This window comes from Microtus pennsylvanicus, chromosome 11 (assembly GCF_037038515.1).
Source record: "Microtus pennsylvanicus isolate mMicPen1 chromosome 11, mMicPen1.hap1, whole genome shotgun sequence".
NCBI lineage: Eukaryota > Metazoa > Chordata > Mammalia > Rodentia > Cricetidae > Microtus > Microtus pennsylvanicus.
In genome coordinates, this window is record NC_134589.1 from 10,025,336 (window position 1) to 10,038,981 (window position 13,646).

The 13,646-nt window shown below is 54.3% G+C and overlaps 1 protein-coding gene across 10 annotated transcripts in view; it reads right to left on the reverse strand.

The window, feature by feature from the left end:
• Fbf1 (Fas binding factor 1) overlaps positions 1-13,646 on the reverse strand; it is a 28,361-nt gene that overhangs the window by 597 nt on the left and 14,118 nt on the right. For 5 of the 10 annotated variants that reach the window (XM_075990127.1, XM_075990126.1, XM_075990128.1 and 2 more), the window contains 17 exons: positions 12,278-12,745; positions 11,180-11,281; positions 10,758-10,852; positions 10,543-10,601; positions 9,141-9,296; positions 8,902-9,002; positions 8,581-8,787; positions 7,913-8,020; positions 7,685-7,824; positions 7,490-7,608; positions 6,290-6,412; positions 6,023-6,208; positions 5,441-5,617; positions 5,230-5,367; positions 5,028-5,145; positions 3,885-3,994; positions 2,565-2,764 (listed from right to left, as the gene is read on the reverse strand). In XM_075990127.1, the coding sequence (XP_075846242.1) occupies positions 2,681-2,764; positions 3,885-3,994; positions 5,028-5,145; positions 5,230-5,367; positions 5,441-5,617; positions 6,023-6,208; positions 6,290-6,412; positions 7,490-7,608; positions 7,685-7,824; positions 7,913-8,020; positions 8,581-8,787; positions 8,902-9,002; positions 9,141-9,296; positions 10,543-10,601; positions 10,758-10,852; positions 11,180-11,281; positions 12,278-12,745 (2,491 nt within the window). In that variant the 3' untranslated portion in view covers positions 2,565-2,680. Of the gene's footprint in view, positions 1-481; positions 1,349-1,502; positions 2,765-3,884; positions 3,995-5,027; positions 5,146-5,229; positions 5,368-5,440; positions 5,618-6,022; positions 6,209-6,289; positions 6,413-7,489; positions 7,609-7,684; positions 7,825-7,912; positions 8,021-8,580; positions 8,788-8,901; positions 9,003-9,140; positions 9,297-10,542; positions 10,602-10,757; positions 10,853-11,179; positions 11,282-12,277; positions 12,746-13,646 lie in introns of those variants that run through there. The other 5 variants (XR_012912242.1, XR_012912243.1, XM_075990131.1 and 2 more) reach the window with 3 other exon arrangements.

A 13,646-nucleotide genomic window follows, 5' to 3' on the forward strand; every position in this document is an offset into this window, starting at 1 on the left:
ATCACACCTTCATGTGTCTCCTCTGCCCCTGTGATCACACCTTCATGTGTCTCCTCTGACCTGTTCCTGTGATCACACCTTCATGTGTCTCCTCTGCCCGTTCCTGTGAACACACCTTCATGTGTCTCCTCTGCCCCTGCCCCCGTGATCACACCTTCATGTGTCTCCTCTGCCCTGCTCCTGCGATCACACCTTCACGTGTCTCCTCTGCCCCTGCCCCCGTGATCACACCTTCACGTGTCTCCTCTGCCCTGTTCCTGTGATCACACCTTCATGTGTCTCCTCTGCCCGTGATCACACCTTCATGTGTCTCCTCTGCCCCTGTGATCACACCTTCATGTGTCTCCTCTGCCCCTGTGATCACACCTTCATGTGTCTCCTCTGCCCTGTTCCTGTGATCACACCATCATGTGTCTCCTCTGCCCCTGTTCCTGTGATCACACCTTCATGTGTCTCCTCTGCCCCGCCCCTGTGATCACACCTTCACGTGTCTCCTCTGCCCTGCTCCTGTGATCACACCTTCATGTGTCTCCTCTGCCCTGCCCCTGCGATCACACCTTCACGTGTCTCCTCTGCCCCTGCGATCACACCTTCATGTGTCTCCTCTGCCCTGCTCCTGTGATCACACCTTCATGTGTCTCCTCTGCCCTGCCCCTGCGATCACACCTTCACGTGTCTCCTCTGCCCTGCCCCTGCGATCACACCTTCACGTGTCTCCTCTGCCCTGCCCCTGCGATCACACCTTCATGTGTCTCCTCTGCCCTGCCCCTGCGATCACACCTTCACGTGTCTCCTCTGCCCTGCTCCTGTGGGCACACCTTCATGTGTCTCCTCTGCCCTGCTCCTGCGATCACACCTTCATGTGTCTCCTCTGCCCCTGCGATCACACCTTCATGTGTCTCCTCTGCCCTGCTCCTGCGATCACACCATCATGTGTCTCCTCTGCCCTGCTCCTGTGATCACACCTTCATGTGTCTCCTCTGCCCTGCTCCTGCGATCACACCATCATGTGTCTCCTCTGCCCCTGTGATCACACCTTCATGTGTCTCCTCTGCCCTGTTCCTGTGATCACACCTTCATGTGTCTCCTCTGCCCCTGTTCCTGTGAACACACCTTCATGTGTCTCCTCTGCCCCTGCGATCACACCTTTATGTGTCTCCTCTGCCCCTGTGATCACACCTTCATGTGTCTCCTCTGCCCTGTTCCTGTGATCACACCTTCATGTGTCTCCTCTGCCCCTGTTCCTGTGAACACACCTTCATGTGTCTCCTCTGCCCCTGCGATCACACCTTCATGTGTCTCCTCTGCCCCTGTGATCACACCTTCATGTGTCTCCTCTGCCCTGCTCCTGTGGGCACACCTTCATGTGTCTCCTCTGCCCTGCTCCTGCGATCACACCTTCATGTGTCTCCTCTGCCCGTTCCTGTGAACACACCTTCATGTGTCTCCTCTGCCCCTGCGATCACACCTTCATGTGTCTCCTCTGCCCTGCTCCTGTGGGCACACCTTCATGTGTCTCCTCTGCCCTGCGATCACACCTTCATGTGTCTCCTCTGCCCGTTCCTGTGAACACACCTTCATGTGTCTCCTCTGCCCCTGCGATCACACCTTCATGTGTCTCCTCTGCCCGTGATCACACCTTCATGTGTCTCCTCTGCCCCTGCAATCACACCTTCATGTGTCTCCTCTGCCCGTGATCACACCTTCATGTGTCTCCTCTGCCCTGTTCCTGTGATCACACCTTCATGTGTCTCCTCTGCCCTGTTCCTGTGATCACACCTTCATGTGTCTCCTCTGCCCGTGATCACACCTTCATGTGTCTCCTCTGCCCTGTTCCTGTGATCACACCATCATGTGTCTCCTCTGCCCGTTCCTGCGATCACATCTTCATGTGTCTCCTCTGCCCCTGCTCTTGTGGGCACACCTGCTCAGGTGGAAAGCGAGGAGCACCCTCTGAATGCAAGCTGCTGTATTAACAACTGTGGTTTCTTTCTGAGTCCTTCTGTCCTGGTCTGACGGATCATTTCCCCTCCCCTGCCAACTCCTGATACCCTGCTTGGCATACCAAAGACTGGAGGAGCAGCAGCAGCTCAGCTGTGTGGTCCCTCACAGGCCCCAAGGGTACCTTATTTCCAGGCAGAGGCTCCAGCTCCTGAAATCTTCCTCCCTCCTCTGCTTCTCCATATACCCTCGGGTCTACAGCTCCCCACGCCCACCTCTGGTAGAGACTTGGATGGGAGGAAGGAGCTAGTGTGTTCATGTTGAGTTGGCTAGTTACCAGGGAGTAATGGGAATGAGATGGGGCTCAGAGGCCCTTCTCCCTATTCCCTAGTGGGAAGGGACCTCTCAGTCAGGGAGAAGTAGATGACTATTCATGGTGTCCCACTCTAGTGCCCTGAGAAAAGCCCAGGCATGAGACTCTCCAGTGGCTGCCCTGTAGAAGGGGGTGATGATCTTGGGCCTTACTATGGGACAGGAGTGGGCGATTGGTGGTAAGAAGACCTTGATGTCATTGCTCCCTTAGGGAGGCACCTGCTGCCCCTTAGCTGGGAAGAACACACAGATACTCTGTCCGCACAGAAAGCTGTAATCAGGCTCTGGGTAGTGCGCCACCTTCCTAGGAGCCTCCTCCGGGGAGGGGGAGCTCTGGGTCGGCTGGCTGAGGAGGCTCTGGCTATCATCAGGCAGAATGGTATGCCATGTTGTAGGGCGCCTTCTTCAGAGTTTCCAGGAAGAACTGTTCATTCTCCAAGAAGTCGTGGTCCTGTGAGGCAGGCAGATTCAGGTGAGCGCTCACACTTCTGTGCCCTGGCAGGGTACTCCTGACCCTGGAGAGCCAGCCTGCGCTGAGGAACTCCCTGCACTGGGGAGCAGTGGGGGTACGTGGGAGCTCAGGCATGGAATGAGACAGGCCATGATGTCAGTCCTGGCAAGGACTTGAGAGTCTTGGAATTTATCAGCAATGACCTCATGTCTCTAGGCCAGTGTCTTCATCTACAAACTGATAAGACTGTCTCATAGCTGGGCATGCTGGCTCACATCTGTAGTTCCAGCAATGGAAGGAGGACCGCATGCCAATCCAAGGCTAGCCTGGGCTACAGAGAGAGACCCCATCTCAACAAAACAAGCAAACAAAAAGCAAACAGGAAGGAAAAGACTAAGGCTATGGCTCTGCAGGGCTGTGAGAAAGGCAAGCTCACGAAGCACATGCAGTCTTCAGCCTGAGCACACCATGTGGGACCTGCGCCTTGAGTGGCCGCCATTGCCACTGACATCATAGGTTATTTGCAGGTTAAGAGGGCACTGCTGATCTCTTGTAGAACAGGTCTTAGCTATGTGGGCAGTTTGCCGCCTCTTGTCTTTTTTTCCTCCTGTCAGATTTTCACTGTGTAGCCCTGGCTGGTCTAGAACTTCCTATGTAGATCAAATTGGCCTCGAACTCAGACATCTACCTGTCTCTGCCTCCCAAGTGCTGGGGTGAAAGTTGCAGGCTCTGTATTTTTTTTCTCTCTGATTTTTTTGAGACAGGGTTTCTCTCTGTGTAACCTGGCTGTCCTGGAACTCACTTTGTAGACGAGGCTGGCCTCAAACTCAGAGATCCACCTGCCTCCCAAGTGCTGGATTAAAGATGTGTGCCACCATCACCTGGTTCAAAACCAATTTTAACAGGGGGTATTACTGGGGATTGAACCAGGGCACTGTACAAGTTAGACAAGCATTCTACCATTTAACAAATCCCCGGGCCTAGTGGTCTATTCTTCCCCTTTATGAGCAGGGGCCAGACCTCCTTAGAGCCTTGGAGGGACAGTCCGTTATAAATGTGTGTGTGTGAGAACCCGAGCCCAGCGGCACTCACCCGAGAACCCGAGCCCAGCGGCACTCACCTGCTCTGCTGTGTGCTTCAGCAGCAGCAGCTTGGCAAGAAGGTGTGTGGGCACTGAGGCAGCAGGTGTCTGGCTATGCTGAGGAATGGTGGGAGCAGGGGCCTGGATGGCTGACAAGAAAGGCAGGAGCCAATGTCAGGGAGAAAACTGAGAGGCCTGGTTTTTCCTGCAGGACCCATACCCACACTGCATACACGGGAAGAGCCTGGCCCCATGTCCTGGAGACTCTGGAAAACCCAGGTTCCAGTCATAGCATCCACATGGCAGCTCCCAGGCATTTGTAACTCCAGTTCCAGGGGATCTGATGCCTTCCTCCAGTACAGAATATCCCCCACAACATTCTTTAAAAAGGACAAGGCACACTGTGCTGGAGCAGACTCCTGGTAACCTCCTGTGGGCTCTACAGATGCATGGGTGCACAGACCTACATACAAAAGAACAAGGAAGAAAGAATACTTGGAGCCTGTGGTGGCAGAGCAATCCTAACAGGGGTAGCAGAGGGAGGAGGAATAATCTGAGTTCAAAGCCTGCCTGGTCTACAAGGTCAGACTCCACAGAAACAAAAACAAACAAATAACAGCAAAAAAGTGTGGTGGCTCATTAATCCCAGCACCAAGAAACACAGGCAGGAGAATTTCTAACTGTGAATTCAAGGCCAGCCTTGTCTACTTGGTGAGTTCCAGGAGAGCCAGGGCTACATAGTAAGACCCTGTCTCGAAACAAAACCAGAAACAACAAAACTCCCCTCAAAAAGGAAAACAAAGCTGGTGACGCATACCTTTATCCCAGCACTTGGGAGGCAGAGGCAGGTGGATCTCTGTGAGTTAGAGGCCAGCCTGGTCTACCAAGCGAGTTCCAGGACAGCCAAGGCTACACAAAGAAACCCTGTCTTGAAAAACAAAACAAAAATAAACAAAATAAAGGGGGTGGGGCTAGAGAGATACTCAATAGCGCAACAGTAGACACACCTATAATCTAACATTCAGGATGCTGAGGCAGGAAGATCTGAGTTTGAACTCAGCCTGGGCTCCAAAGCAAGACCCTGTCTTCAAATAAATAGCTTCAAGCAGCCCCTATTGAGTGGCTGGAGGAGGTCCCGCCACTGCTACTCCCACTGTGTCCCATCTTCCTGGAGTCACTTACCATCCATGCTGGCCACTGCAGGGCCCTCAACTGTGGAGCGCAGCCCTGGAAGGCTGGAGGGCACATCTTGCCGCACACGGTCCAGCTGCAGCCTCTGCTGCGCCAGGCTCAGATGCTCCTGCGCCAACCCCCAAAAGATGGACTCAGTGAGAAGGACAGGCAGGTGGGCTTGAGGGACAGAAGAGTGGGGACTGGAACTTGCCTGGTGCATACGCTGCTCCTGCTGCCGCAGCCATTCCTGCTGCCGCTGAACTGCCTGCAGCCGGCCCTGCTGCTCAGACTGCATCTGCTGGGCCTCCTGCAGGGCCTGCTCACCCTCCTCATACTTCTTGGAGGCCACCTGCAGCGAGACCATGGGTCAGGGCTAGCTAGAATCACATGGTGGCTCATCCCACAGCCCTTCCAAGACACACCTTGCTCATGTGTTCCAGCTCCTGTGCACGGGCCTGGAGGCGCAGGCTGGCCTTGTGTAACCTGTCCTTCTCCAGCCGAAGCTCCTGGCGCTCTCTCTCCAAAGCCTCTCTCTCAGCAGCCAGCTTTTCCTCCTTGGCCCGGAGCTCACAGGCCCTTACTGTCAGCTCTGCCTGCTCCTGAGAAGGTGGAATCAATGCTGAGGTCCCCCATCCAGAGCTACACCAGGCTCCAGACAGCCCTTGGGGACTCCTTCCCCCCCACCTCTGGCAGTGGACAGTAGAGCAAGGGGCTTCTTGGACATGGATCAGAGAAGCCTGAAGCCCAGCTTGGGGGCCCCCACACAAGTCATGTAAATTCAGTATGTCCAGTGTCTCTAATATCACTTTTATCGCTTACATATCCGAGTCAAAGGAACCGACTAGCAATAAGAAATATGCACAGTGCCTGAGAAAAGGAAGTTACCCAGGGTGCTGACTGCTGCTCCAATTTCTTGCAATGTCCTGCTGTGTGCTCTTATTTCCTAGGCCTGGGATCATTTGCACACAGCTGGGAGGCAGGGCCACTGAGGCTCTGAGCCCTACCTTGGTCAGGCTGATGATGGTGCCCTCCCTCTGGGAGTCCGCATGGAGCGCCCTCTCAGCCTCGCGCTCGGCCCGTTCCTTACTCAGCTTCTGCTGTGTGAAATACTCGGCCCACTCTGCTGCCAGGCGCCGGCGCTCCTCCCCACACTTGTTCATGACTGACTTCTGCTCCTCTAGCAAGGCACTCTGCGTGGGGGCAGGAGGGGAGTGTGAGTGTCCTCAGGCAGGAATGGTGGGGTCAACAGCTGAGGGTGGAGCTGGACTCACCTTGGCTCTCTCCAGCTCCTCCCTCTCCATGGAGAGTTGCTGGACCATGACCTTTCTCTGCTCCTCCAGGCTGCGCTGTGCAGACTCTGCCTTGGACTTCTCAGCAGCCACCCGCCAGCGTTCCTGCAAGGCCCAGGACAGAGCTGAGGGTTGGCTCTCTACTCTAGGAGCAGACCAGACTGTTCCAAAAGAGTTGGGCAAATCTGGCTTCTCTCAGGCTAAGTCATAAACCCCTCATTTCCAAAAAAACATGAAGTGACAGGTGCTTGGGAGGTACTGCCCAGGTCCAGCTCCTGCAGTTCTGAGTTAGGAGGCTCCAGTACTCAGGTCAGACTATACCACAGGGAAGGTTCAGGAGTGCCCTGCCCTGAACTGCCAGGTCTGACCCATTACCTATCAGTCACACATGTTGGGAACCCACCATTTCTGTAAGCGTGAGGGGAGAAGCTCAGCAAGTTTAGTCTTCCTTAAAGACTAAAGCGTAGGGACTAGAACCATGGCTCAGCAGTTAAGAGCACTGACTGCTCTTCCAGGGGACTGGTCAGTTCCCAGTACCCCAGAACAGCTCACAACCATCTGTAACTCCAGTTCCAGAGGATATGATGTTCTCTTCTGGCCTCCAAAGGCAAAACACCCACACACATTAAAAATGAAACAAAACAGCTAGGTGATGGTGGTGCACGCCTTTAATCCCAGCAGAGGCAGGCGGATCTCTGTGAGTTTGAGGCCAGTCTGGTCTACAAGAGCTAGTTCCAGGACAGGCTCCAAAGCTACAAAGAAACCCTGTCTCGAAAAACAAAACAAAACAAAACAAAAAAAAAAAGGAGACCGAAGCTCACTTTCATCTATGAATGACATGTAGGGTTGTCACATAAGGGGTTAACTGACATTTAGTCAAGAGTATCCATCCCAGTGTCACAGGGGTGATGTGACAGATCTGAGTGACAGGAGGAAGAGAGAAGTACAGTGATGGTGGAGGACTCTGCAGGGTGGCTTAACGAGCAGGTGTTGGAGGACCCAGCGTAGGGCTGAACACAGAAGAGGAAGAGACAGGAAGAACAAGCCTTGGCCGCTGCCGGCTTGAGTGGAGGAGAGAATGGCTGCGCATGGGTTTGACCTATTGGCTAGAGTCAAATCAGAGTGGCTGAGATCACAGGCGGCCCTGGTCTGAAGATTTCCTGTACACCAGGACAGCCTCACCTGTTCCAGGAGCCGGCTCTGCTCACTCAGGCGCACCTCCATCTTCCCAATGACCTCCTGGAGTCGGCTCCGCTCTTCCTCCATGTCTCGCTGCTGCCGGCCCAGCCGCTCCTGCAGAGCTGGGGGCAATACACAGGGTGCTCACTGACTGCCGTCCTTCCTAACATGGGGGTCTCAGTTACAGAGAGGGGCTACCTCGCAACTGCTCATCTTGCTGCCGGATCCCCAGCTCCCGTTCCTGTGAAGTGGTGAGGTAGGAGGCCTCCACGCGGGAGGACAGCACATTCAAGCTGCTGGAAAATTTCTCCATCTGCTCAATGATGCCATTCAGGGACCTGAAGGATTATCAGGGCATCTCATCCCGGGCACGCCCAGGACACCAGGCCCAACCCTTGGGCAAGCAGCACCAGGTAGCACACATACCGAGTATGGGAGGTGGCACTGGTGACAGCATCGATCTCTTGGTCCTTCAGCATCTTTAACCTCTGCAGTTGGTGCTCGTGGTCCTTGCGCATCTCCAGGATGGATGCCCTGAGGGGACAGCAGCAGAGGCCAGGAAGGCCAAGGGTCACTGTGAGCAGGGCCACAGATGACACCAGAGACTATGAAAGGAACATGCCTCTGAGCACCATCTCCTCCTCTTCCTCCTTCAGGCAGAGCCTCAGTTTCCTGGCTCTTCTGTCTCATCTCTCATGGCTTCCATGCCACGTGCACATCCACCCTGCTGCTCAGCAAAGGATCCCTTTCTCAGCACAGGAGGAAGCTATGTGCCTAGCCCTCTGTGCTCGCCCATGGGCTGCTCTGCCCTCCAGAGTCTTTTCTTAGTTCCATTCCCATCCAGAGAGGCTCAATGCATGACTTTTCAGACCCCCCATTCCAGCAGAGTGGGTGGAACCCTACCCATGAGAGGCAGTGGGTTGGTGTGCTCAACCTTGAGCCTCCGTCTCAATGGGCTGAAGGGAAGGGCAAGCTTATGCACAGGCTGTAGAGCCACACTGTGGTCTCCCGGGCACTGCTGTCAGCCGGCCAATCCTCATTAAGCCTACTCCCCAGCCCTTGCCCATCCTCTTGTCAGTCCTGGAGCTCCTTACTGCTGCAGCTCCCGAAGTCGTGCCACCTCCTGGTCCTTCTCCTGTGCAGCCAGGGCCAATTGCCGCTGGTGCTGGGCTATGAGCTCAGCCCTGGCCTGCTCAGCTTCCCGGCAGTATGACGCATGCTGAGTTGACAGCGCCTCCTTCTCTCTGCGGAGCTGCTCCTCCCGCTGCTGGTAGGATGCTTCTAGTACCTTGACGCGGCTTCTGTCAACAGAACACCCACCTAGAGGGTCTCACGGAGCACACTGACATGATCCTGGGGCCCAGGAGATCTGAACATGAGCTCGGGCAGCCCCCAAGACTGGAGACAGCGGATACCTGTGCGCATCTTCAATGAGCTCCAGGTCGGCCTGGTGCCGCTGCTGCAAACTCTCCAGCAGCATGCTGTGCTGGGTCCGCTCCAGCTCCAACTTCCGCACCTGGGCATGGGTGAAGCGAGGGTGGTAGGGATCTTCAAGCAGCCAATTCACATTTTGTGCATTCAGCCCCTCCTCCCTCCTGGTGATGCCTCCAACTGCTTCCCAGGACAGTGGCCCTCACTGCCCTGCAGCTCTCACCTGGGCCTCCAGCTCGGCCAGCTTGGTCTGGCTCTGCAGCAGCTCAACCTGAAGCTGGGCAGTGCTGCTTGGGAACTGCCCTTGGGCAGCCAGGAGTTGCTTCTGGTATCCTGAGCCTGGCAGCAGACTTTGCATCACAGACTCTGGGAGCAGGGGCTGTGGGAGAGGATAAGAGCTGTTCCAACCAGAAGCTGACAGGCCTCTTGCTGAGCTCCTCCGCCTCCACACCTGGACATCTTGGCCATCCTTTAAGGTACCTAGAGACCAGAGTTCTAGCAGAACAGGATCTTGGCAAGTTCTAGGCCTTGGCCTTGCAAGGAAGTCATCAGAGCTCTGGTCAGCAAACAGAGCAGCCTCCCTCCCCAAGGACATCCTCCTCTGTGAGGAGCCATCGCTAGCCTGAGAGAAACAAATGGCTCAGTTATGACAGTAGCTTCTGACCTGGCCCTTTAGGTCGGGCCAATAGGCCTAGGTGACAGTTGGTTGCAGTCAGGTCCCTTCAGGGACTTACTCCTGGCTGTCCTACCTCCCAGGCCCAGCGATGCAGTGGGAAGATGCATAGATGGGGATGTCTTCAAGCGCAACAACAGGACAGCTGTAGTCAGGGGCTGGCCTGCCTGAACTATAGCCCAGGCCTGACCTCAAACTTGATTTTCTACCTTAGTCTTCTAGTCCAGGTGTTTGTGTGAGATGGAACATGGTGGTGCTTTGAGTGATATTGTCCCCATAGGCTCATGTTTGAATGCTTGGTCCCTGCTCAGTGGAACTGTTTGGGAAAGATTCAGGTATGGCCTTGTTGGAGTAGATGTGACCTTGTTGAAGGAGATAGGTCACTAGAGGTGGGCTTTGAAGCCCATGCCAGGCCCAGCATCTCTTTCTCTGGTTCTGCTGCCTAAGGATCAGAATGTAACAGTAACTAAGACTACATTCTTTTCTCTTTTTTTTTCAGTACTGGGGACTGAACCCTGGGTATTGCACACGCCAGGCAAGCTTCCTCTAGAGAGCAACCCTCACCCCTCTTGAATCCAGGCTGGGTTGGAACTCCCTATGTAGCTTTAGGCCAACCTCAAACATGTGGTACTCTTCCTGTCTCAGCCTCCTGAGTACAATTGAGTACAATGCCAAGTCTGTACTAATGCCTTCTCAGGGGAACATCCCAAGCTGCTCCTGCACAGCAGCCAGCTCCAGTTCCCTACTGATGCTGGCAGTTATAGCCACCTCCACTCGGGAGTAGAGAGGCTAAAAGTCCAGGAAGGGCTAATGAGGGACACCAGAGCGAGTGGGCAATGGCCTACTGGATATATGGGATATACTCTAGCAGAATGTTCAAGTCCAGCTCCTGGGGCAGGGGAGAATTGTTCTCTGGGCCCAAAACCTATACCTGTTTGTCCACCTTCCCTACCTGGACAGGCACAGAGAGCCCCGTGCGGTCCTGGGAATGTGGAACATAAACTGCAGGCTCTGAAAATTTGACAACAGAAAAGAGAAGAAGGTTCAGAGGACTGCGGAGCCGGGGGATCTGGGAAGAGTCCCTGTCACTCATCTTCCAGAGTCCCCCAAAGGAGCTCAAGGTACCTCTTCCTCACCCACGACTAAACTCCAAAGAAGGAAACAAACCTCTGCTAGAGAAGTCCCCAGAGGCAGAGGCCATTCCCGTCTTGGGGTCACCGACAGGGAGGACAGTAGTGGCTGGGCTCCAACTCATGGCGGCTCTGGGGACAAAGATGAGGGCACATTGATCGGCTTCTGTGTCAGACAGAAGTAGAGAAGGGGAAGCAAAGAAAAACACTGGATTCAAATACTGGGTGAAAAGGTCTCAGGGCTGGTACTCTACTGGACCGAAGGATCGGCTGCACTGGTGGCTTGGTAAAGGAGGTGGTATGTGCCCTCAGACATCTCTGTCATCTAGGCATAGACGCGGAACAAGACAGAGTCAGCAAGCCACCTTGGGTCCCAGCATAGTCATCATCTATCCAGGAAAGGAGGCCTGGGCTGGCCCCATTACCCTCACGCCCTCCCAGCCCTGTCTCTGGACATACCCTGTGATGCCAGGCCTGACAGCTGCAATCCCTTGTGTAGCTGCTCCCGAGGCTTCTCCAGCAGCGGCCTGCTCAAGGGCCTGAGTGCTCGCAACAGGTTGGCTGAGGAAAGTCCATATTAAAAGTGAAGGCTCATGGTAAGCTACAGAAAGACAGCCCCAGACATGCCCCTAGCATGAAGCTTACGGCAGTCTTCTTCTCCTGCCTCTTGGACTGTGTTCTAGGCTGGGCTCCTAGAGTTTGTGGGCCTGCTGCCCACCTCGGCATCCATTAATCACAGCACCCAGGGGCACGTCACACACACTGGAGCTAAGTTCAAGCTCAACCGCTGCATCCTTCATTTATCTTTGTTCAGTCTTGGACTCTAGTGCGGCTCAATCACCCCTCCCCACAGCTAACCCTTGGATCACTCTCTTCTATTAGATCCCCTTCTTTCTTAGCTCTCCCTTCAATCTCCAGTCACTGTCAAAACTGCTCTCCCCCAACACACCAGCTCTAGGACGTCTAGGACACGGTGGTGGTGTCCCAAGACTCTCACAAAGTCACACAATCTCCCCCGCTTGGTTCTGGTTGCAAGGTTTGTCACTGTTTCCTCTGGACTTGGCCTTGTTGGCCCCTTCCCCTTCCCGCCTACAGGGGTCACTCACCCCCCAGCCTCACTGGAATGGACAGCCATTCTATCGTTCTCAGGAGCTGCCTCTCAGCTTCCACATTTGCTCGAACGCTTCCAAGAGGATACAGGAAGCTCAATTTATACATGCATTAGCCACTTTTAATGAGCTGACAGAAACACCTACATTTGGCACAGTGGGTTTCTTTGCCAGTTTGACTGGTACTGTGAACAAGGCTGTAGCTCAGACAAACAGACAGTGAATCCTGATACCTCAAAACATCCTCTGTTTTGTTTTGCCCAATCCAGTCAGTACCTGTCCCCACAGCAGTCAGGGCATGGGTGTCACCAGCACCTGGCAGCAAAGCGGAGCTGGCATCAGTGGCCACAACAGTGTCTCTAACAGAGGATGGCAGGTAAGGTGGGCAAAGCTAGCCCCTCAGCCTTGCCAAATCCTTTCCACCAACCGTGGTGGCCCATGCCCATACCTGCTAGAAGGGGTCTGACCCGATGATCCCAATGAGTTCAGGCCCTTAGAGGGCGCAGCATGCTCCTCTCTGGCTAGACCGTGGGATTTCTTCTGAGAAATGACATGGCTCAGCCAGTCGTCGTCCTTCTCCTCAGACGTTTTCGGTGAGGCCTGGCTGGCTTTGGGAGAGGGCCTCGCACCCTTGGCTGCTGGCTTTGCGGCTGAGGGCAGTCCAGCTGGCACAGAGTGTGGCTCTGGGGCTGAGTGCTGGTTTGTAGTGGGGGGTAGAGAGGGTGTCAAAATGGCTGAGTCTCCTTGTTGAGCCTTTTGAACAGGAGAGGGATCCGGCAGGTCCAGGTCATCATCCTTAAGGCCTAACCAGTCGGCTCCTCCTCTCCTGGGGTGGATGGGGCTGGAAGCAGGGGGAGGGCTCTGTTTGAAGCTAGGTTCTCCCTTAAGGTCTGAGCCACCTTCTCCCAAGAACCTGCTTCAAAACAGAGAAGAGAGTGTTGGACAGGGGAGGAAGTCCAACCCATTACCCCATTAGCCCCAATATGAGCTCTACTCTTTGCTGTTGAGGGGGCGCATATCTGGCCCATAGCAAACTGGGCTTAGTGGTTCACACTCGTAATCCCAGCACTCAGGAGGCCGTAGCAGGACTGCTGTAAGTGCAAAGCTAGCCTGTGCTACAAAGACTGTGTCAGAACAGTGTGAACAACAGTGAACATCCTACAGCAGCTGGAGATGAGGCTCAACTGGCAGACGCCAGGTCTAGCATATACTAAGCTCATCTGTAGTACCACAGCCGACCAGGATGGAGGCGTACACCTGTTGTCCCAGCATTCTGCCCAGTGAAGGCAAGAGGATAAAGTCAATGTCATCCTTGATTACACAGGAGTTAGAGGCCAGTCTGTCTCAACAACAAAAAGGGCTAGAGAGACAGGTTAGTTGTCATATAAGCATAAGGACTTGAGCTCCAGGAGATCTGACATCTTCCTATGGCCTCCTGAAGCACCAGGTACATGCATAGTGCACAGACATATATGCAGACAAAACATTCATATACACACACACACACACACACACACACACACACACACACACACACACAAAAAAAAAAAAACCCAAATCCTTTTAAAACGAAAACATATACTTGGAGAAAGATTACAAATTCCAGAAAGTTGGTTGCTAGTCTATTTCTGCTGCAAATGAGGAGTGTGTGCTATGAGGACAAAGCCAAAGGCAGGGTTCCTGGAAGGCAAGGAGGAGCCCCACTGCTGACTCAGGGTGGTGGCTGTACTAGTCCTTGGGCTGTGACAAAACAGCCTTTCACGATACTCAGGGCATCAGCAGAAGCAAGCCCACCTCCTCCTTCCCTGCTGAGGAGC